Source organism: Lepisma saccharinum, chromosome 1 (genome assembly GCF_977018435.1).
Source record: "Lepisma saccharinum chromosome 1, izLepSacc3.1, whole genome shotgun sequence".
In the NCBI taxonomy this organism is placed as follows: domain Eukaryota; kingdom Metazoa; phylum Arthropoda; class Insecta; order Zygentoma; family Lepismatidae; genus Lepisma; species Lepisma saccharinum.
The window spans coordinates 130,469,504-130,494,747 of record NC_139229.1 but is presented as its reverse complement, the minus strand read 5'-3'; the positions used below and the strand labels follow the sequence as shown (position 1 = coordinate 130,494,747).

At 38.0% G+C, this 25,244-nt stretch overlaps 1 protein-coding gene across 1 annotated transcript in view; it reads right to left on the bottom strand.

Annotated features, from left to right (window-relative positions):
* Window positions 1–13,179, bottom strand: part of LOC145985659 (fatty acid synthase-like) — a 73,948-nt gene extending 60,769 nt beyond the window's left edge. The window contains exons 1-8 of the mRNA XM_083119730.1: window positions 13,028–13,179; window positions 9,375–9,559; window positions 8,358–8,510; window positions 7,016–7,192; window positions 5,909–6,109; window positions 5,340–5,578; window positions 3,894–4,124; window positions 1,739–1,933 (exon numbers count right to left, since the gene is read on the bottom strand). Coding sequence (XP_082975856.1) covers window positions 1,739–1,933; window positions 3,894–4,124; window positions 5,340–5,578; window positions 5,909–6,109; window positions 7,016–7,192; window positions 8,358–8,510; window positions 9,375–9,559; window positions 13,028–13,179 — 1,533 coding nt within the window. The remainder of the gene's footprint in view (window positions 1–1,738; window positions 1,934–3,893; window positions 4,125–5,339; window positions 5,579–5,908; window positions 6,110–7,015; window positions 7,193–8,357; window positions 8,511–9,374; window positions 9,560–13,027) is intronic.
* Window positions 13,180–25,244: the final 12,065 nt, after the last annotated feature.

Sequence of the window (25,244 nt, the reverse complement as noted above, 5' to 3'; positions counted from 1 at the left end):
TCTTTCTCAATAAGAAATGGACATTTGAGAAGATGATTTTTTGTTCTGCTTAAAACTTTCACGAAGCTACTTTCCTGATGGAACCCTGCAACCAACCGATTATGGATGGTGTAAAGATGCAAATGACGTTCTAAAGCCTGATATCTGCCTTCATGAAATGCCTTCTGAGATACTAATACAGTGTACTTGTAAAGCATGTGCTACTAGTAGATGTAAATGTTGTATGAAATATTTACCATGCACTGAGTATTGCAAATGCAGCGAATAATGTAAAAGATAGTGTGGGAGAAAATAAGAAATTATCATATTATTATTCAGATTTTTTTTTACTTTTTTTATTCAGATTGTTGCAATAACTTGCAAAAAAACATTTAAGTTCAGAGTTTTTATAATTATCATGTGTGCTATATTTTATTATAATCCTTTATGTTGTGTAACTGTAACATTCCAAATAAATGTAGTCAGTTTTTGTTCATTTTATCCTTTATAGATGCAAAAAAAACAACAGATTTTCTGAAATAAATAACAATCAGACAACTTCATTAACCATTTTATTCGATTCCTCACCTTTCAAAACATATACGGTATTTAGATACCAAAATTATGACTTCAACGGTTCAGGAGGGGAAATAAAAGAAAAATATTGTCGCTGTCGGCCATTTTGGAAAATGGCGTCTAAAACACCCAGTCCAGAATATGTTAGTCTACCCACGTTTTTCTGACTCTCCCACATGTATTCTACTAGGTTCCATTGGTTAGACAAATCATAACTAAAATTTTTACGGGACTCTATTACAGGGACAGGAGTATTAGCTCACACGTCATTTAATACATAATGGATATGATCCTTGCCAGCCTTCATTGCGGAATAGTTAGCGTAAGCGTTACGATGCCAGAGGTACTAGGGTCGATCTCCTTTGTCAAGCATGGGTATTTATTTCACTGTGTTTGTATCTACCATAATTCACTTCATGAGTTCATCACCAACCTCATCGTTGCTACAAACTAAGGAGGTACAATTAAGAAAAATGATTGAAGAAATAATAGTATATACTCTATATCGGGTATCTGTGGAGCAAGCGAGCGAAATCAAGTGCCTGTGCAATTAGTGACTCGAGAGGACTCGACCTATGAACTCGTCAGAGGGGAAGTGAATGCATTGAGAGGAAAATGAGGCCGCAGGTACCAGCTGTTAGAAGCAACACGTGCTGCTTCGCTCCGCCCACTCGCTCTCTCCGCTTCTCTACAGTTACGCGAGACATGGCCCACAGATTCCCGGGACATAGTATAACTTCAATCGATTCTTCTATTTACAAATATATTTATGGTGAACACAACTGGAAATTATTACCATTATCTATATTTATGCAAAGAAAAATATTAAAATTTAAATAGAACGGCCATTTATCATTTTTGTAAATTAACAGGAAGACTTAAATTTTAAAGGTAAAATATTGTAAAATTTACGGTAACTTTTCGTAGTGTAGAAAAACGACATAAACAGGAAGGAAGAAAATTATGAGTTTTTAGAATATCATAATTAATGATAACAAAATGCAAAACTATACCTAATAAGAAAATTCCCGAAATGTGCTTGTTTAATACAAAAATAAAATCGTATAATCGATTCAAATATGCAAAGAAAGAAAAAGAACTAAAATGAGAGAGTGTTATACCCGAGTTATTTTGCAGGTACTCTATTCTCTCTTACAAATATTACTGAAATTCAGATTCTTACCTCCCTTATTATTTTCTGCAATGCGTGTTCAGTTCTTCCGGAGAATACTGCTAACCGCGGTAGGTGGTCATTTACCGTAGGTTTCTTCTGTTTGTCGTTGCCTCTCAAAACGACGTGAGAGTTGGCCCCTCCGAAGCCGAAGGAGCTCGTGGCCGCCAACGCCCCTGGTCGGATCGGGGTTTTCTCGGTCACAACCTACAACGGCGAAACGAATACTTAGTTAGGAATAATTTGAGGTGGCTTTAGTCATTTACTAATTTTAGTATTCTTAACATTAAGTGCTGAGAACACTATGATACCTTAATACAGAACTACTGTAATTCAAATAGAAAGTACAATATCACACAACTAAAATTCTTACGATATAGAATAGTACAGTAAGAGCGGTATGTTTATATTTTATCCCATTTCAAATTCTTCTCCTCAACAAGATATGCTACCATCTAGACCTCTTAAACCGTACAAAGACTTTAGAACAGATTTGTTACTCCACAGTTCTACAGCCCATGCAGAGCCTTGGACTCCTTGGTGATAGCTGCCCACTCATCTCGGTCGTTCGCTCTAGTTGTCCACCCTCTTATGTCCATTCGTTTGAGGTCTTCTTCCGCCTGGTCGAGCCATCTCTTCCTGGGTTTGACAACACTCCTCTTGCCTTCTTTGTTTCCGTTGGTAGATCTTATATACTGCTCTGTCTGGTTGCATCCATTCTACGTGCCCCAGCCAGCTAAGGCGTTTGGCTCTTATTTCACTTCTTATGCTTGGGTTCTGGTTAAGTGTAGCTAGTTCTTCGTTTGTCCTGATTCTCCAGATGCCGTGTTCATTGGTTGGTCCATATATCTTACGTAAAACTTTCCTCTCCATATATCTCCTCTCCTCTTCCTTTTTTGTGAGACACCAGATTTCCGACCCAGGCATCACTATTGGTCTCATTACATTTCTATACAGCCTTAGCTTCAGTTTTCGGTTGTAAGGATTTTAAAATATTTATAAATTCATGGTAGCATCTGTTGCCTACTGTTATTCTTGCTTTTACTTCTTCGGCAGTGTTATTATCTTCTGTTATTGTTGAACCTAGATATTTAGATATTATAAATTTCGAACTCGCTCAAACTTTTGACTGTGCATTTCGAACTCATTTATAGTTTGATACCTGATCTTGTTTCTTGTTGTTATTATGTATTTTGTCTTATCCTGGTTTATTTCTATTCGGGTTTTTATACGTTATAAATTCTGCAGTAATGTATTTTAATATTGCATATGTGACTTACAATAAATTCACCTTTGTGTTAGATTACTTCAGTGTAATGTTAATTTTTATTGGTGTGTGTATTTTTGAGAAAATAATTTTCTTTAAATTTCAACATGGAGGTTATGAACATTGAAACGAATGCAAAAGTGATACTCAGTTGTTGAAGTCTCCACAAGACTGTTCCCTTAACATTATGTTCTAGATAATTATGTTATCGCAAACTTTATAGAGAGAGACTTTATAGAAATCCGTATGAGAAAATATACCACCAATATTTTTAAGCCTGTAACAATAAGACGAATTAAAAAAATATATATATTTTGCTTACATTGATCGGCGTTTTTCTTGAAAAGATATAGCGTATCATTAATAACAATTAGAAAAGGTACCGCAAGGTAAGAGTCAATATATTACTTTTCGAGGAAGAAATAGTACCCGTGGGCTCGAAGAGACTCCTTTCCATGATCCGAATTTGATGTAATATTAATTAGTAGATTTATTAGCATTGCAGCTATAACGAAAAGTGCACAAATTCTATTTTCTGGCTGACTTCGTGCGGCAATGGCTGCTCCAACTCCTTTTATCTGCCTTGGTTAATTCTTCATCCTTAGTTACTGCTGGTCTTCACTTATTAATTTGTTTTGTGAAATAGTTATATTTACTATATTTGGTAGAGTATTATTATTATTATCTGGACTAACAGTATTTATGGACGCTGGCCGAGCACATTTAGCGGACGACTCAGTATATTTCATTCGTAAGTTTCATCAAATCGTCATTCATCTTCATTGTCATCAATCAGCTGACCGAGAATCTTCTGCAGACTCGTAGTTTTCGTTAATCCAATGGATCCGTTCCGTCAAGAAACTAGAATGCTCGTAGAAGAGTTCCAACCATCACACTTACCTTCAACTTCCCATTGAGTATTGCCTTCATCTCCGGCTTGGGTTTGTTGAAATTCAGATTGGGAGGAATTATCCCAGACTCCAAGACCACGACGACTTTGGCGATGGAGCACAACCCGGAAGCACCTTCGGTGTGGCCCATGTTGCTCTTCAACGCGCCAATGAGCAACGGTGTCGTTCGGTCCTTGCAGAACACCTCGCTCAAGGCCCACACTTCTTCAACGTCACCCACCTGTGAAGCACAAATCTTCATTAGAGTTGTTCATTAGTCTGAGGACAATGCAATAGAAGCAATATAAGCTAAGAAGCTTTCTACCTTAGATTTTACATACTGATGATTATAATACCTGATAGCGTGAGAAACATAGAGGATTTAAAAAATAAAAACATTTATGTAAACACAAAACACAAACACGCACAGTTTACATCTAAATGCGGTTTTATTTGATTTATCTTCCTGTTTGCAGTACTGGTAAGTTAACGCCATAAGATGATTTCTTAATTTTGATTTCAGTTGGCTGAGAGCAGACGATTTTCTTACTTGGTGCCTGGACTTATAAATGAAAAAGTACGTGTTGCTATTATATCATATAAATATCTCTACTAAAACTTGAGTATTTTGAATGTTCCCAGTGTTCCAAGTGGGGAGAACGCGGGAGATACTATCCCCATATTTTGATATAGCAACTCTCAAGCTACGATAATTTGCATAAGCGTCCCCACACCTACTGCATACCCTCTACTATCTCCAAACTCGGCCAATTATCCCCCCGGCTCGGAATTCCCGTTACGAGAACTGCATGTTAACGTATGGAATAAGATGCAGCTGTGGTGAATCATTATTATCTACAAGTTTGATCAACATTTATAACAGTATACACTGGTTATTGTAATTTGATACTCATCAAACATCTTCTTACACATTCACACAGCCTTAGTAATGGGGAAGGGGTGTGTAAGGGGGCGGTCGTCCCGGACCTCGAGGTTAAGAGAGCTTCCTGCGAAAAGCGACTTACTAAGTTAATAATTTTGTCATGAAAATGAGGAACAAAGGAACACCTAAAAATGTTCTTAATAGCTTCGCTCGCATTACAATAATTTCTGCAAGAATCACATCAAATCGTTCCTATTGCTTAAGAACAATTACTGCATACAATTTATTCACGACGTTGTGATATCGAAGTTTCAGAATGATGTTGGAGTACGTGTATAAGCATTCTATACACCCGAAGAATACCAGACTATGCAGAAGTCTGCAGCGGCAATTGGGTGCAAAAAACGTGGGGAGCAAAGACACCTTACTTTCTCTTGGTAGACAAGGCTTAGCATTAAGATGCCATAGTACGAGGGCAAAACGTAAGGAGGGGGAAGGGAGTAACTACCTTCCCTCACGCCCCACCCTATTCGCCGTCACTGGTAGAAGGAAAAGTAAGGTCAAAAGACCTGCCTTGGTTCCTGTTCCATGAGCCTCGACGTAGTCCACAGTGGCTGGATCCACGCCGCATTCCTTGTAGGTTCGAACCATTAAGTCCCTCTGCAGATACCGCGATGGGAAATTTATTCCTTCATCCTTGTACCCATCGCTATTTATCGTTGCGTGAACAATGCTTGCGTACACGCGTTTCGCATCCTTCTTCTTCTGAAGAATGCAGACAACGGCCGCTTCGCTTCTTGCGTAGCCGTCAGCTGAAAAGAGTACCTTCAGTTACAAGCTGCGAAGAGATAAACTGTCCCGAATTCAGTACAAATACATACATGCAAAATTCTGGCATGAAACAAACTCTCTGACCTTACGTCCTAGTATGCATAACTTCTTAAATATTTATTGGTGGCTCTTTTCAAGACTAATACTTTGGACGATAGCAAAACTTGTAACAGATTTCAAATCAGTTAACTGTTAATGAATCATTAAGCTTTACTTGCGGTTTCTGCGACATACCATTCAATTATATAATCCCTCCTTAACGATTCTGGCATATAAATGGCTATTTGGTGCGAATGTTGCTTAAAAGTTACCTTTTTCGTCGAACACCTTGCAGCGGCCATCTTCCGAAAGCACCCCAAGTAGGAAGAACCTGTTGCTGATGTGAGGCATCAGAGTGACGTTGGAAGTGACTACAAGTGCAGAGTCGCAGAGGCCACACTTAATGGCCATGACTGCTTGATGGAACGCCGAGGAACTTGAGGAACAAGCCGTGTCTATTGTAAGACTAGGTCCTACAAAGCAAGAACATAAAGAATTATACATATCCTCCTGGAAACATTAAAAAGTGGGAAATTATCCTGAGCATAGATCATTGTGTACAATTCGTCATTTTGAATACCGTATCATTCTCGCAGGGCTTTACGAGGAAAACATAACGCGCTTAAATCCGCATATATCACCACGTAACATTACCCTACGGTATTTGCGATCGAACTGGATTGATGTAGCGCACTGATCATTCACCCTTTATAGTGGAGCAACTCCCTACTCATGGTAAGCTTGATGGTAAGGTGCGAGAGGTAACAATTATACACTTAATTTGCAAAACACAACACTTGAGTTTAAACCCCTACAGATGGATCAGAATGGTAAATGGAAATACCTGTCTTTCACTGTGTGGAAGTGCTCCCTCGAGGTGTTGAACCACGGACCGGTTAATAAACTAGGTTTCTGTTGTAGTGCAAGTCTGAAGGCCCAGACTTCACTCCCCTTCTCTTAGACTTTTAGCTCGTACATCTGCACTCTCTGACTGATAGCTTCAAACTGACCACTCTGACTGATGGCTTAGAACTCACTACTCACCTCTCTCTTCCCAGATATTTATTCAGATTGATTTTACTAAACAAATACAGAGTCAGACCTGTAGTCTCTTCCTTGATTGCGATTGTTTTACACCTGTTTACAACGATGGCGACCAAGTAAGCTCGGTAATGTCCGACAACACATTCCTTAGATTTTTCTAGCTGTTTCCTGTCTGGAGAGGTGATGGCTAAATGTCTGGGATTTGGAGTTCAATGTATTTTACATTTCAAAGATTCTACAGATTGTTACGATACAACTGGACACACAATGCCTCAAATAGAAACAAATTAACAAAGATCTGATTGAGTACTGGATAGTGATAAATAGTGTTTTACCTGTTAATCCATAGTGAAACGAAAGTCTGTTTGACAACATAGAAACACTGCTCGCAACCAGATCGAATGGCGATACCTCCAGTTCCTCTAGAAGTAAATTACACATCTGGGACTCGTTCAAGCAACATCCTGCAAACACTCCCACAGGCTTCCCACGGAGACTTGACGGACTTATACCTGCGTAATAAAGACGCTAAACTGAAATAATGTAGTTGACACGCTCAAGAGTACATCTCTATGAGGCATCACTAGTTCAAAACTGAAATATGTGAATGATCTGCTTGTGTTTGATGCAGTTTTTATACCTACAATCCGAGCCACATTTGAGGAAAACCCAATCTGAAAACGTCCACTGATTGCAGATTTGTTAACATAATGAAAGTCGCCGTTTGTCAAGTTCTTATAATAGACACTCGTGTACAGAAGTTGAAACTAGATTTGAAGAATGCTTTAAGTAGGATTAATATCAATCTCTTATTTCAGTATGTACTGTAATTTCTGGTTTGAATGGCCAAATGTATCAAACTAATTCTAATGTTGTAGGCATCCAAAACCATATACGTATGAATATACAATATTTTTTCTTACATCCTATACTATCTAAAAATGATGACAACTTAGTACAGACACCACATACTGTAACACTACACAGAAAAGAGCACTCAAAATTGTAGTACACTATGTGTAGACTGTGTAATCAGTGAAAATAATGTTTGTGTAGTGTGAATACCTCTGGTTAAAAGTTACTAATTGCAACTTTCATGCAAAATCCGCAAATAGGATACTTCTCCTCGAATGCATGATTCAGGGTGACGGGATGATAACCCCTACCAATTTACTCTGCGTGCTTCTCTGTTTGCATGATACCGTCATCATAAGAACTACGTTTTTGTATTTTTATTATTTTACGTTGCTTACTTGATATTTCTGCTTAATCGCGACGATGAAGATGAATGATGATTAGATTAAATTGATGACGTCACACTCATGCGCAGGGCGTAAAAACGGGATTTCGGTGAAGCGATCAAATACCAACGTGCTTGGCCAGTCGTCTCATAGTTGAGGTGTTAAGTGACAGAAATAAAAATTAATACCAGTGATGATATTCTGCTGTGCTAAATTGCTGAATTGCTTACATATATCTAGGTAGGAGGGAAAATTATTGTTTTGGAGAACCCGTAGAGGCGAAAAGAGGCGACAGAGAGGAAAAAGGAAAGGTTTTTAAACTGTTATTCAGAAAATATGTTCGTCTTGATGTCTTCTACAAGTTTGTCCATGTTGCACGGCCACATCCTGTGTAAGTTACATTAAGGCAAAGTAATCCACATATACACAGTCTCACCTGCATCCAATATAGCCTCGAAGGATGCCTCCAGCACTTTTCGTAATTGAGGGTCCACTCTGTCTGCGTACGCCTTTGGGAAAGAGAAAAACTGGGAATCAAACTTTTCCAAGTTCTTTATTTTCCCCGTTCGTTGTGGTACTCCGGGACAGCCTGAAATGAAACCAGATATTGTGTTGGAATATTTGGAATTTATAAAATAACAAATGGTGTCGACATTAGGGGAAGGGGGAGTCTTTCTGGCCTCCCAAAACTCTTCAAATGGGACAGAGAACCTAATATGATTAAATCTACGATAAAACTGAATATGCCATCGTGTTTTTCGTCAAATTCTAGCTCATGCTGATATGTCACATTACCACCTTTGTACTCAAGAAAATGAAAGTTGGTTCCAAGATGGCGACCATCGTGGTGACATGACGTAGATGTTTTTCCCCTCACCCACATCATTTTTGTGGGTGGTACAGTGGTGTTACACAAGTATTACTAGGCAGATTGTCAATGGATATTTTCGTTAACTTTTCTCTTGCATCCTATGTGTTTTTAAGGATTAATTTTGTTACTTATGCTGGTGTAAAGCTTATCGGCTGCTTCTTTAGCATTTTTTTAAATTCTTGAAGCTCTCATTGGGTAAAATAAAGTGCATGAACGTGGTGATGCTACACAGTACAATTGCTACACAGTACATATGATTCCCACTGAACCTAACTTTTGGCCCATCCTATAAAATTTAATTAATGATTATTTATTTAAAGTGCTTCATTTCTCTTAAATTATAATTGAAACCAATAAATCAATATTGTTCTTCCTTCAGGTGATTTTCTTAACAAAATAACACAAGACAGAAATCCCCCAAGACAGAAATCCGAAATCACTCATGACATGCCCTAGCATTTCCGTCTACAGAATCAATTAGAGAACTACTTAATTTGCTTTACAAAGTATGCAGAAACTTGATCAGTGGAGTAGTAATTACTAATATCTTTCTTATTGAATTAATTGGAATTTTTCTCTTACCCGCCTTCCACCGTCTTTCATCTTCCGTTATGAGATCCACTTTATCCATCAACTTCTCTCGCAATTCCATAACATTCTCACATTCTGGGAATCTACCTGATATTCCTGAGATGACTATTGTATCGTCGGCCATTTCTTTACTGTAATTAGTGTGCAAAGGCGTGGAAAGCGAATCGTTGGTAAACCTGAAAATATCAACAAGTTAACTCAGATTTGTAGAAACAATTGTAATTCTTGGAGAATTGCAGTGTACCTTGCATTTAAAACACATTTTTCTTACCTGTTAGTGAAATTGGTAGTTATAATGAAGAAAAAAGTAAGCACGATGCAGGATTTGATTCGATTTCCCCCCTCGCTTTTCTGCCACTTTTTGGGGTAATAGCGACAATGACAATGATTGTTGATATGATTAAATTGATGAAGGACACTCGTAAAGTATAACTCCTGGCGTCGTTGCCCGTTGTGCTAACCACTCCGCCACGGAGGTCCGAACGTTGCAGGAGTTATCTGCTTGGAAGTTAGAATTTTGGCCATATTTGGAGAGTGCTAGTTAATTGGAAATATTCTGTTTGAAACGCCGAAAACAAACTAATATATTGTCGAACAGAAATATTGGCGGATGAGAAGTTTTTTTTAATGAATTAAATTAATTACTGCATCGATACTGATTGCTAGGGGCTTAATTAATATGCCTTAAAAGCAACAACGTATATATGTAAAACCTGAAAATATGCAGCCCTACTTAGTGTTAAAATATACAGTAGCATATGCACAAAATTTTGAAATTGATCATACATAGTGAACGATGTGTATGTTATTGTTATGTGTATCATTGTCAATATTAGTCATCTCACGTTTTTTACAGACATATTGTATGGCTGAAGTATAGATTGTGTACACTAGAAGAGTGGTTAAAACTGTCGCATTCTATTTAAGAGGTCTCAAACTGTACAGTCACGTATACTTCTGGGTTGTAATGATTCCATTGAAAGCTAATGGAAGTGTTACAACCCAGAAGTGTTCGTGACTGTACAAGTCTAAGTTCCATGATGGAATGTAAAACATGTTGATGAAATATTTTCTTTAAGTATTTGTTTTGTAACTCTAATTATTTGTAGACTCTTAATTGTGCCAGAAGAAACCACGAGCACACAAGGTGCACCCCCGCAACTGACTTTTCAATCATTTTATTTCCACCATCGCACAAAACTGTGCCACATTGCATTTCTCTTTTATTTTATTTATGGTCAAACTGAACTCGCTTAACTGTGTGTTTGAATTTTAGTTAATCAAGATAAATATACTGTTGTGAACGAGTAATGAAAATAATTTTCATGTAATTTAAAACATTTAATTAATTAATTCTTAATAATACTTGAAATTTCAGACAAAAAGGCTTTCGCTCGCTTGTACACTCGTTGTTTATATCCAATTGGGCTTTTGGGTAAAAAGTTTAATAAGTTTCTTTTTTCTAAAATTTCAGTTTTAGAATATTCCATCCTTAAGAAGTTATGGTGGAAATATACATTAGTTCAACCAGCGTGCTCCATTGGAAGACTTCTAATAGGATTCCACAGGATGTAAGTATTACATTTTTCTATGTCAGCATGTTTCCATCGTTGAACTTTATTATGCAACTTAGAAATGAATAATTTGAAAACTTTACTAATTAAACTTTCTGAGAGGCAGGGATACGATTCAATTCAGCATATCCCTTCAATAGGCGCCATTGATTTTAAATCTTGCAACAGAAGTGGATCGCGTGAGTGTATTTGAAGGACATGTTGTTATACACAAATTTTCGCAATAATGTTTTCTTTCAGACCAATCATTTCAACGAAATGAGCACTTGAAATACGATATTTGTAACTTGTAACGATACGATACATACATGTCGTTCTTTATTGGATGAATCAGTAAAAGAGATTTATAGTACGCGAGAGTGGAAAATGGTCAATAATATCAGTAAAAGTTAGATGTTTCATCGTGGTCTGTAAGATTCCATGGCAGTAAAAACAGTATTCCGTGACTGATATTTGTGATTTTTGTTGTTGATGTTGCAATTCGGGGAGGGCGTGGGGGTAAGAGGACAGTTCAATACAAGAAATTATTTATGTATTATTTCCTAACATAGTAATAAATAACTGGCCTCCCGATGGCGCAGTGGTATCGTCGTCGCCTTCTAATCAAGGAGTCCCGGGTTCAATACCCGGCGGATGCACATAGTGGTTCGGATACCAATTTAAACTGTAGGTCAAGTCCCGATTACCCATAATATGCACAAAGTGCACTTGAGACACCAACTCAATCAATTAAAGTAATAAATAAATATTATTGCACTGACAAAGTAGCCCAGTTATGATAGAGTTTCTTGAGAATTGGCCCTCCGTAATTGATCAAAAATATATATATATATATATATATATATATATATATATATATATATTGTGATATAACATATGTTATAATAATAATAATAATAATGTCTTACCATCATAAACATATTACACTGTTACGTTCAATAAAAAAGTGTGCCATGACTGTCTGTGTGGATGTTGGATGCCAGATAATAACTTTTTGTCACTGGAGTTCAGTTTCACTTTGAAATCTAAATTTAAAATAAATTGTAATTATGTTGATCAATAATAAGTCAGTATCAGGCCATTTTTGGTTAGTTAATTCAGTAATATGTATTTCATTCTTTAACTAGTCACTACCCTGAGTACGGGAACAATATCAGTATGTGAGAGACTTCGCACTTCTCCTTAAACCATGCATGTATCAACATCCAGGTACATATGTCTCTTATCCTATTTTAGGTAAATATACATAAGATGACTATATTTTTCAAGAGCTCTTAGAGCCGAAATGAGACTTGTGAAAGCTTGTGTCTGTTGTATGTCGACATCCTGTACAGAAATGAAGTCCTAAAGAGCTAGATTGGAACCGACAATTAAACCGTAATGTCGTTCTATGTTATTGAAGAGTCATGTGTGAGAACTAGATTCAGAAGGCCTCCATTGATGTTATTTTTCACGTGCATTACCCTAACTATTATATTAAGCATTAAACGTCACATTTGAATTATTTTTAGAAACTGAAAGCCTCAAATTCACCATTTCATTATTGGCGAATTGCATACAAGCCGTATTCCAAAAACATTGTTTGCAATTCGTCTACGTCAGTAGAGAGCCTCGAATGTGTTAAGTGGACTAGTTCAGTAGCAAGATAGGGGTGGACCGGTGCAAGTGGAACGCAGATGGGAATCAAGTTCCGTGAAAATCGTCTTCTGCAGATAGAACATCCAAGTTTCAAACAAAGTAAGTGCTTCGTACCAAAAAATGTACGATAAACGAGATATTGATCTGAAACCTGCACATGTTTATCTTTAATCGTCCTTTCACGTTGGGACTTGTCCACTCGAGCGTTTTCGGCTGTCGAACGCTAAAATATATTTCACCTATATTAGTCAAATTCGTACCCGACACCCCAGTGCTCTGTGTGAAATTAGGGGGACGGGGGTTCCTTTCTCGAATGAAACACTATTTAAACGAATTCGCAATCCAGCCCCTACTGCACGCCAGGTGGATATCAATTTTCTTCAAAGGGCAAATCGTGCTGTATCGGATGCTATAATGCATGCGAGAGCATACATGTTACAAGACAATGCTGGGATTTTCTTGAGAGCGTCCTTGAAATTATTCCCAAACTGCTCACGAACATCGACGACGTTCTGCTGCTCCTCTCTGTCCCCTTCCTGGTCGTTCCGCCTGGGAAACAAGGCCAAGGTTCTCTGGAAGAGCATGATAGCAATGGCAGGCCCTCAGTAAGAACTACAGAGGGTTCTAGTGGACCACATCTTGAGCTGTCAAGATGTTTAGCTGTCTCTCCTGAATAGACTATTTATTATTATTACATTTAGACGTGTCCGAGATGGATCGCTATATTGTAAACGTCACGCTGTCCATCTTCTCCTTGGATGACCGTTAAACAAATTTATTGACTGCTTATATTAGAGCTTTCTTTTTACTGTAGTTACATCCGTATTTAATTTCAATGTATTTAATAGCGTATTACATATTTATACATACGTATTTCAATCGTTACTACATATTGGTAGTGATTTTACATAGGATTTTCTTAATTCTCTATTTATGCCATAACTTATGCTAACAACCCTTAAAACTACTGACGCGGCACCATAGGGAGGAGGGGGTCAATGTCGCCGGTGGCCAAATCCACACCCACTGCCTCCCCACAGGAAGAAAATAAAAACTCGAGATATGAAGTATTGTCTGGTGTTCGGTTTTTTTTTAAAAAATGCATTTATACAATCAAGAGATCCCGGATTCGATACCCGGTGGAGTCACATTGCACAGTGGTTCGGATCCAACTTTGAACTGTAGATCCAGTCCGAATTGGTCTATGTTCATAAAGTGGACTTACAACAAATATTCAAATTAAAATTAAAATGAATTTACGGGTATATTAAATGTATTACTCTTATTTGCGTCGCTTTTCTGCCAATTTTGGCTAACCTGGACGACGAGGATGCGTGATTTTTCGATGAAATTGACGAGGGCGGGATTCGAAATGGCAACTTCAGTGGTGAGATTGAAAGTCGACTACTATACTCTGTCTTGGGTATATCTGGAGAAAGTGTACGATAACAAGTCTCTGCGCAAGTAGTAACGCGAGACGGCTCCACCAATTAACACGTGAGATGGAATGGGCTTGCGTGGAGGGGAGAAAGTTACTAGCCTTCGCAGCAGCGTGTACTGCTTCGTTCTGCTCACTCGATCCTCCCCTTCTCTGCCACTATGCACGGCCTTGCTACACAGATTCCTGGGGTAGAGTATAGACACGCTCAGCCACCGAACTCGCTGTGTTAAATGTGAGCGCCCTTCCCAAATACTCCCTCACTCCATCCTGTCGTTGCTTAAAACCCATACGTTATGTGTAATATGAGCATTTGCGCAGTGCGAGCAGCGTTTTGGTTTGATTGATTGAATTGGATTGATTTGATTTGGTTTGCTGTTTTTAAGTAAACATTATGCACAATAAGGCTAATCGGGACTGGACCTACAGTTTAAAGTGGGATCCGAACCACCATGTGCCTCCACCGGGTTTCGAACCCGGGACCCCTTGATTACAAGGCCACGCGCTACCCCTGCGCCATCGGTTAGGCCCCAGCAGCATTTTGGGATAAAAATAAATGTGTATGTGTACAATATGAGGAAACAAACAATAAACGTGCATTCTGGGACCCCCATAGCAGATAGTCTACCATGATACTTCGCCGCAAGAGCTGTCATTACCCTGCTCTGGTTTCCTGAGCAGTAAACATTCCATTTCCTTATTAAAATGTGTGGATATTTGATAAAATATATTCAGTGTCATCAAAAATTTGGGAGTGCGAATGAGGAATAAATATATGCAGGGTGTATCGTAATAGAGTATTGTATTTCGATCTGTACCACAAGGCTGCATACAAACAGGATAGAAATTCCTGTTTTTTGAGAGCTCGTGTCGTCGAAACCAGACACTATCAAACAAAACGTTACTAAAAGAAAGTTGCTCGTCTTGATGTGAAAGTTTTTTTGTGTTTTAAGGATTGATAGATAACCTGATGCTCATGAAGAAATCACCGGTATTTCCAAGGCTGGAATGAACCACACTGATGACACGAACCAATAAAGTACATCACTTACCTCGTCGACTACTATCTGCAGATTTACTTTTGTCTGTACTGACAATATTATTATATTAAACCAGCAACTTTCACTTCACTGCATCAATCCAGATATGTGCACCGGTGACAGCTAGCGCCAGAAATTGAAACTGAACAGCCAACAGACACACACGCTTATCACTTTGAACAGCAACTCGGTGTGAGCATGCGAATATATATATATAGGTTCAATTTAAGCGAATATATTAATTCTATAACAATTGCGATATTGTATTATTGCTGATCTCCGACCTCTATTCCAGTGACTCCTGCGAGAGAACAAAGAAGTTCGGGTTAACACATTGGTAAGATCAGATATTAAAAAATGCGAATTTGTAATGAACGCTAACCTCTGAGACAATGAACTGTTTTCACTATGATTTGTAATTTGTGTGTGTGTACAGAGTGTGGGCATAAATTGTGAAGCATCATAGTTCAGTGATGTCTCCAGATATGAAAGAAATAAGTTTCAGGCGCCTCTACTAAGACCGATACTATTTTTTTTCTGCTTTGATTCTCCTACTTCTCTTTCTCCTTAGATTTCTTTCTCTCTAAATTTTCTGTTTTTGTTTGTCTTTCTCTATGTCTTTTTCTTCCTCTCTCTGTATTTCTCCTCCTCTCTCTAGTTGTTTCTGTCGCTCTCTCTTTGTCTTTTCCTAACTATTCTTCTCTGCATATTTCCCCCTCCTCTCTTTTATTTATTCTCTCTGTCTCTTTGTCTTAGTCTTTCTGTATCAGTATCTGTTTCTTTGTGCATTTGTATTATTTCTGCAGTATATTTCTTTGTATATCGCTGCCATGGGCGTATACAGAGTGAGAATAAAAACACTCCCTGATTTCAAGATGTCATAAAATTAATAGTTACTTGAATATATTGATAAAATTGATATCTCAAAATATTTTCATATCTTTCTTTTCACAATTGCTAGTTGTGACTTTGGCAGCTAGAGGGCAGTGACATCGAAAATGTCATTAACCCCGCAGCAAAGAAGCTGGTGCGTGTTAGAACTTGCCAAAACAAGCAGTGTTGTGAGAGTGCAGCATGCATTTAAAAGGATCTTTTATGTCGATCCACCAACACACAAATCCATTTTCAAGTGGCATAAAACATTTGTGATCAAAGAAAAGAAAATTCTGGCCGACCGTCCGTCTCTGAGGAAATTGTGGAGCGTGCGGGAGAAGCCTTTGTACACAGCCTGAAGAAATCAACACGTCAAGCTGGCAGGCAGTTGCAGGTGCCACAAACAACTGTAAGCAAGATTTTACGGAAGCGCTTGCGGTTTCACCCGTAACTGCTGCAATTGGTTGAAACGTAATATCCACAAGACAAGGTAAAGCGACGTGAGTTTTGCCAGACTACCCACACTTTAATGAAGGACGAGGACACCTTTCTGACAAAGATAATTTTTAGTGATGAGGCGACCTTCCATGAGAGTTTACTACATTCTACAACAAGATGGAGCGCCCCCACACTGGCATCAGTCTGTACGCGGCTTTCTGAACGACAACCTACCACACCGATGGATAGGACGAGCTGGACCCAAAGATAAAAATCTATGCAAGTGGTCCCCACGATCACCGAACATGACAGTTTGTGATTTTTTCCTTCAGCGGTTCGTGAAGGATCAGGTCTATGTACCTCCACTACTCACAACCTTGAATCATCTTCAGAAACGCATCAGTACAGCTGTCAACTTCATCACACCGGATACGCTTGAGAAGGTGTGGTTGGAGCTGGATTACCATCTCGATGTTTCCCGCGTAACAGGGGGCGCGCACATTGAGTATTTGTAATTCCAATGAACACCACCAAAAACTTTATGAGTTTATGCAACTACTGTGAACATTTCCGCAAAATACTACTTTTGGTATTAAAGTTATACACTTTCCAAACCAGGGACTGTTTTTGTGCTCACCCTGTATATAGCTCACGTAAGGGGGGAGTTCAACTTTTGGTTCAATTAGGGTTCTTATATTTCATAAGTGAAAATCCGGGACACTACTGACCGGTAGCTTGTTAGGGAGGCGGAAGGGGGCGGCTGGACACGATAAAGTTGTATGTATGTACAGTCACGGACACTGCTGGGTTGTAATAATTCCATTGAAAGTCAGTGCATTCATTACAACCCAGAACTGTCCGTGACTGTACAACATAACTGTCATTTACATCACACATTGTGTGGGAACTTTATTTGAAAACTGCGGACTGAACAGATAGGCACCCAAGCAGTGAGTCTTTATAGTAAGCACCTCACTATACAATGGAAGAGAATCGTAACTGAAATTCAGCACCACTAGCAGACGGCGGCGCCATCGTGAAGTCAAAGATGTTTGCAGTACCATCTGTATCTCGTTAACTCTTATACTATTATGGAGAGGGAATGGTTCAATGTAGAGTTAGTTTGTTTTGGAAACTGAGCATTTTAAAATTTCGTCCACGCGTTTAAATATAAAAAAAAGTTCAGGAAAGTATAGTCTTAATCATTTCTTCTTTCCCACCCGATTCCAGGACATTTGTACATCCCAACGAAACTATTCGGAACACCGGGACAAATTATACCATTCAGAGATTGTCCCTGAAAATCCGTGATGTATAGCGTCTCTAGCTATGATCTGGCTATCAAAATCCATTCTGCCACCACATGAAAGGTCACACATTTATGAAATTAAGTCTATCTACGAACTTCTAACTTTTCTACATAAAATGAGCAGAAAATGCTTTTGAAAAAGCTAATCCCAGCTTCTCCTTAAAAAAGAATTACAATGTTAGAATTAGTATTTTCCTTCTTGCTACAAAATTGAAAATAACATCATCGGTGTTATTTTAATATTCGTATGTATGTACAGTGTCTCTCAAAAGTTTTAGGACAACGACATTTTAAACTAGGCAACCCAATTTACACAAGCCGTTGGTGGGTTGCGTGCAGAGCAAAAAATAGGTTTTCTAGTATTTCATCGCTGATGTGTCTACAGTAAGGAAAAGATGTGAGAGGAAACGAAAGGTTACAAAGGAGAGGAGAAAGAGAAAGCGAAAGGAGAAGACGAAAAGTAGAGGAGAGAAGAAAGAGAGGATAGACGAGGAGAGGAGATGTAGTTGAGGAGAATGGAAAAAGATTCGAGGAGAGATGAGGAATAAAGAACAAAGAAGAGAAAAGAGGAGGAAAACGAGACGAGAGGAGATGAGGAGACGAGAAGAGGGAAGTGGAGAGTATAGTAAAGGAGAGAAAAGGAGAAGAACGAAAAAGAGAGAATAGTGCAGTGGAGTCGGAAATCTAAGACAGGAAAGGAGATAAGAGGAGTTGAGAAGAGTGGGATGGAGATAAGATGCGAGAAAAGTAGGGAAGGCGATATGAGATAAAAGCATAACAGAAAGAGGGGAGAGAAGAAGGAGAAGGAACTGGAGAGAAGAGGTAGTTGCAGAAAATATACTCTGAGCGACAAGAATGGATGCATTGGTCAAATTATCAACATGAAACATTCAATAACATTTTGAAATGTATTGGAGAATATATTAGATCGGTGCGAAATGCCTTTTGGCTGAGTTCAGAGCAAGTTAAAAATCTTCCATGTAAGATCTTTGATTTTTTACTAAAAAAATGAACGTAATTTTTAATAATTATTCAATTTTTCTCCACTTCTCGGTTCGTTGAAATGGAGATTTTGTAATGCAATATTTCCCCTCCCCCCATCGTTAATTCCAAATGGAATCATTCCGTTTCTCACGGCGTGGACAACGAACACAATGGGATATGTCTAAAACTTACGAATATTTTGTGCCGCCGGAAGGGTTTGAACCTATAACCATTACATTGAAAATCCTGAACGGTAACCACTACCCTACAAGCTTTCGCTCCTTAAGCCAGGTAGAAGGAGCTGACCAATGAGAAATGTAGATGTAACTCTACTGCATGTAAGGTGCAAACAAGTATTGCTTGTAACAAAGAAAACGAAAGTAGTACGACTCGGCGAAAACATTTAATGGAGAATTGCACATGGTGAGAACTTTTCATTCGATATTTGCGGAGGTATCCTTGCATTGAACCCGAGTGGGAAAAGGGGTAAAATTAGCATGACCTGAATTGCCACACATATAAATAGTTATTTCATTAATATTTGTCAATGTCTTGGAACCAGTACACAATTATCGTTAGAGTATCATAATTCACGATCTTATATATAAAAATATCCCGTTGAACGTGTGTCAATTCATTTATTTGTTTATTTTTTTTATAAATTCCATATGCAGAACAATGTAGCCATTATAAGTTATACTGCTATTATAAATAATGTTACCATGCTCTTGTATAATGGAAGGTATATTTTTTAAGGAACATCTAGTATGGAGGATCGAACGTGGGACCGCAATGCTTTTAAGAACTCTAACCAATACACTACGCCTTTTGTTTCTCTTGGAGCTACAGTTCCTAATTATTCTGTCGCCTCAATATTGTAAACGTCATCTGCAAAAAAGAAGTTAAATACTCAGATATAGCTCTGTACTTCTAGAATTACTTTATACACATGCATTTGAAATTTAACTCTGAATTTCTTTCTTCGTATTAGTATATCTAAGCTTGTGAATATATTTTATTTGTAATTTTATAACGGTTTCATAAACATCTACGAAATAGTTCCTTATAACTTGGAATATGGTGAATAAATATGAAATGTCTTGAAATTAATTTTCGACCACTAGATTTTGGCAAGGGAATTATGTGTGATCCGTTTCCAGTCATTCATTGCTTGAACAAACGTTTTAAAACTATGTGGAATTTTCATTCTGGGATAAGTTGCTACATGCATGCGAACTACACTCTGTCCCACTTATCTCTGGAGCAGGTGAACGAAGACAAGTATCTGAGCAGCGATGAACACGTGAGAGGAACGGGATTGCGTTGAGGGAGGAAACCCACTTCAGTTACCAGCCTTCCCAGCAGCGTGCACTGATTCGCTCTGTCCATTCGATCCCCTCTCTCCTCTCTCCACTTCTCTTCCGCTATGCGCGGCTTGCTCCAGAGATGCTGGGACAGAATACAGTTAATTGTTTCTCAAAAGGTATCATCTATCTCTGTATGCCACACATTTAATTCTTACTCACATGGGAAAAAATGTCAATTTGTATTCAGGGGTAGTTTCACAGTTACAAACTATTTTGGCCTTGATGAGAAGTTTAGTGTAAGTAGGCTTTTTTTGGTTAAAATTATGAAATTGAGGTCGTCTAAGGTTGAAATCCTCATATTTAGAGCTTGAACTTGTCACCTAAGAGGTTGAAGATCGTCCTCTACTTTGTGCGTGACCTTCTTTATTTTTCTATTCATTATTCATCCTCATCGTCGCGATTAGCCAAAGGTAAAATAAGGAAAGTCCTCCTCCGTGACCGTGCGGTCTAAGGAGCTGTGCTTTGGACAACGACTGCAGGACGGCATGGATTCGAGTCCGCCTATGCTCACTCTCTATGTTCTCGGCCTGTGTATGGGACCGGTAGCAACCCACCATCGTGAAGAAATTGGGGAGCTACGAGTGTGTAGCGTAACCAGGTCTCGGAAATCTCCTATGGGGCATGTTCCTGGGTAAACAAAAAAATAATCTATGGTCTATTCGCATCATATTTCTCTTCCATGTGCATGTTGTTGACTTCTGCATATCTCTGTGCACATTGTACCATCCCACCCCGAATCCCTCTCTCGATGAAAAGTAACATGTCTACATCTGTTAATAATTCTAACTTAATTTTAGTTTGCAACAACATTGCAGACCACGCTAATCCCGGGAGGCTACAGAAATGTGCAGGGTCCAACTTGTAAATCGACATTGACGTTTTCCTGAATGCTTGAAAAAAATTCCGCAAGTATTGTTATGTCTAATTTCAAGTATGCGTTGTGATAATCTCCGAATGTTTTACATTCTAGTTTATCCCACATCAGTTGTGCATGTTCGTATTCTATGTCCGTAATTCCTGCTTTTCTCAGTTGACTGAAGAATTCTTTTTGAGGAGGGAGAGTGTCGTCATTTTTATTTAGATTCATTGTTTACGTATTCATACGGATAAATCCCTTTACTTCTAATCAGTTTTATATCTATCTTGGGAAAACTAGCTTTCGTAATTTTGAATTGTTCGTCACAGAGTTTACTTGCTAGAGCGTCCAAACTTGCAGAGAGAAATCTGAACGAGTCAAGAAACCTCATCTCTATGGTTTCATTTGTCCCCGAAATCTTAACTTTCTTGCTTATAGAAATGTATCGTTCTTCATTTTGAGCACGAATATCTTTTTTTGTGTGTCATATCCAAGTTTCCGAATTAAGAAATCAAAATCGTAATTCGATCCATTATGAAAAAATATGGTGACAAATTTGGGCTTTTGAATTTTGAGGTTGCAATCATTACAGATTCCGCTGATGAAACGACCGTCTGTGTGCGAATGGTGAAACACTTTACGATTCTCGTTTGTGAAGTATTGATTGCACACTGGACACTCGACAGTTTCGTCAAATATTTTTTGTTCCTCTGTTGTCAACAAATTCATCGGTTTGGTTATTTGCAAGAAGCTGCCAATTTTCTCAAAGAAAGGATTTTGAGTCATTATTTTGAATATTTAATACTGCTTTCTTGCTTTGAATGTTCGGTGTAAGAGGGACGTAACTCGATGCAGAAAAAGGCATGAATTTGTTCACGTAAATGGTTAATGTATGAGGACTGCCACATAAAGACCATCCCGACCCCTTAGCCTCGAAAGTGTCATGTTTCATAATCAACTCATTTGACAGATTAGAGTACAACTCGTCCAAATTTTCAACATCTGCCAAATAAAGAGCCTTGGTTTTTGGTACGATGATAAACAACTTTTGTTGTACCATCGACTTTCTCATATTCGAAACATAAATCAACGTATACTTTTATGGAATTATTTTCAAGATTATTTTTCAAAGTATTCAGTACAAAAGTTTTCGCTTCACGCAAGAAACTAGGAATGTCACGGCCTGCTTCCGACGTAAATGATAAATCCTGAAGTCGACCATTAAATGCAGACCTAACTGGTTTATATTTATTATTTAATTTAATTTGTTTTGGAGCAGAAGCTTCAGCTTCAGAATAATCATTTTTTCTTTTCAATGTTCCTTCTTCGGTCGATGGTTTGCAAATATTCAAATGTCTACTTAGATTTGGAATGCTAATTTCTTTTCCACATTGAGCACAGGCTTTAGAAGGTAACAAACGATTTGCTCCGTTACACCTTGTCTTATGTATCGATAAATTATTCTTTGAAATTAGTTTCCCACAAGTGACACATTCGATCTTATCAATCTTACGAGTCAAACAGGTAGGTGATTCCATTTTTTTATATGCTTTAAAATATGAGCAAACAAACGATAGAAATTTCAGATATGTTATTTATATAAAATTTAATTTTTTTATATAAAATTTAATGGGATATCACCAACTTAAAATTCAACCTGAAAATACTATTCCCTATGAAAACTCTATGACCTTACTTGGGTTTTTCCGCCAAATTATATGCTTCTAGTCTCCTATAGTTTGGTGGAGCCCGTTCAGGTTCTATCCCCCGCGATGTGGGTTCCTCTGCAGATCCAGCAAAGGTGAGAAATCAGCACTGTTCTCTGACTTATATAGATTTATAGAGCCAATAGAAATCTCGCTTACTTAAACCAATCAGAAAACACCACGTATAAATTATTAGCCAATCAAAATCTCTGTTTTTTAGCTATCATATATTAAAAAAATGCAAAATATCCCAGTTTTAATTCGATCCATCTGTCTGAATCGAAGAAACCGACAATTCGTATATTCTCATATCACTGTATGCTTGCCCCCTATTAGCACCTCTTTTGCTGTTGTTGCTCAATTAATTTTTACTAATTGGCAATTTTCTTGAAGAGGTCTAATAGAACAAGATACGGCGATATGAGAAATATGCAAATTTAAAGATATTTTAGCGAATTACGCCGGCATAAGCTAAGTTCGTGTTGCTAGAAGGCCTTCGTCGTTGCAAGTCACCTAACCCATTCACTGGCAAAAAGAGTTAAAAATGTTGACGTACTGAAAAAAAATTGACTTGTCCCCCCCTCAAACATTCATCGAGTTCCAACATTTGCACATAGATGGCTATGTTATTGCAAATGAAATAACTGACTGAATTTTATTGCCCAATTCACTTACCATGAGGTCTACAGTGGAGGTTTGTGAATGGAGTGCTAAAAAAGCTTTGGGAAGGTAAAAAATCAGTACGATAATGGGAATGTTGGTGGGTTGGAGTTTAAATTTTATACATGTGCACAGGGGAAACTTTCCTTTTTTTATCTGTGAAGGTTCTAAGGTGGGTGAACATGGAAAAGCACTAGTATATACATAGACCAAAGTTACATGGTTCTAGCTCCCATAGGAGTCGAGATACTCAACGTCTTATAAAAATGTCTTGAGACAAATATCTTAATCTTTAAGAAAGTCGACTTCCGGTCTGTCAAGATGTTACTTCCGGTCTGTCAAGAAAATTATCTTAAGACGTTTTCTAAGAAATTAATTTTCTTGGCTGCTAATTGAGCTAGGATGATAATTATAGGTTTGTTGGATAGAGTTTGACGAAAACTTCTCGACTAGCAAACAAAATTAATTCAATCCCCTCAAGTTTCGGAAATATATACATTTTTTTATTTTTTAAGAAACTTGATTTTCTGGCTTAGTTTTGACTCTAATTCGAAAATTTTAATAGCATTCGATAAAAAATTAGAGAGACTCTACACCCTATTAGACAGATGATGATTAGTGCTTGCTGGTTCGGAGTTATTTTAGATTAAAATTTCAAGATGTAATTTCTAAGATCTTTTGTAATTCTTAAACTATGGGCTGTAGGAAAACGATTCTTGCTTTATCTGCTATTGCTCGACGAGTTCTTTAACTGCGAGCCCCCTACTGTGCCAACTTCTATTTGTAGGTTAGCTTCGCCTGCAAAATATCACATGGTGAAATTTTTGCGGAGTAAGTAGGCAACACTGCGAGCCCCCACTGTGGCCCCTCCAAAAGTAGTAGTGGGGGCATTTAACCAATTCCACGACATACATCGTGAAAAGGAGTGGGGGGGGGGCTCACACATCATAAAAAAATACATCGTAGCCGTTTACTCTGAGGGCCCTCACCTACAAAAAAAAAATAAAAAAATAAGGCCCCAAAATACATCGTAGGCGTTTACGTTGAGGGCCCCATCTCAACAAAAAATACATCGTAGCCGTTTACGCTGAGGGCCCACCTACAAGGATAACATAGAAACAACCATTTTTACACTTTGTAGGTTATTTTAATCCGTAAAAGGCTGTAGAAAAGTGAATAGGTTAAGTTATATCACGTACGATCATGGCATACCTACAAAGATGAGGCTCCAAAAATAAGATTGAGCAAAAAATAGGGCTAGAACATCGTCGAACGCAATAAAATCCATAAAAAAATCATCAAAATCATCAAAATATGTCACAACTGAGGTTAAATACTAGGCATACCTACAAGGATTACTTAGAAACAATACGTTTCTACTACTTATAGCTCTGCTGTTAACGATAATCGTCTTAAAATATTAAGGAGTTTGAAAATTTCATATGCAGCAATTTGCGGTGGCAGAAGGATGGGCTGATACTATTTAATTGTTTGGTAGAGCCAACCTGTGGTGATGCCCTTGGAAAGGGGGAGATAAACAATCGTTCAATTTAATTTATGTCTCGTGGCTAAGTGCTGTATTTAAAATGTTAAAGAGTAGATATCCTTCTTTCACTTAGTTCACTTGTATTCAATTTATCAGCCCGGAAACTTCACGGCATGTACTGAATAGTAACCTTTTCTACATACTCGTAGAAAATTGCTCGTTGAAATGTGAACAAACATAAAGAATCAATGCCACGCACTTCTGTTCTAATTATAATGTATTAAGTCTGTTCAGGAAAACCAACATCTCAATGTTACAATGAGATTTTGCTTCTGAATCTTCCGTTTGTCGTTTCGAATATTCATCAGGCCTACTTTAAAGAGGAAGTGACTTGCTGACCTCCATTCTTTCATTGACACAATAACCTTTAGGAAGTTGACACGCCATGCACAATTACAATCATTGTACTCAGGAACTTACTACCATACAGTC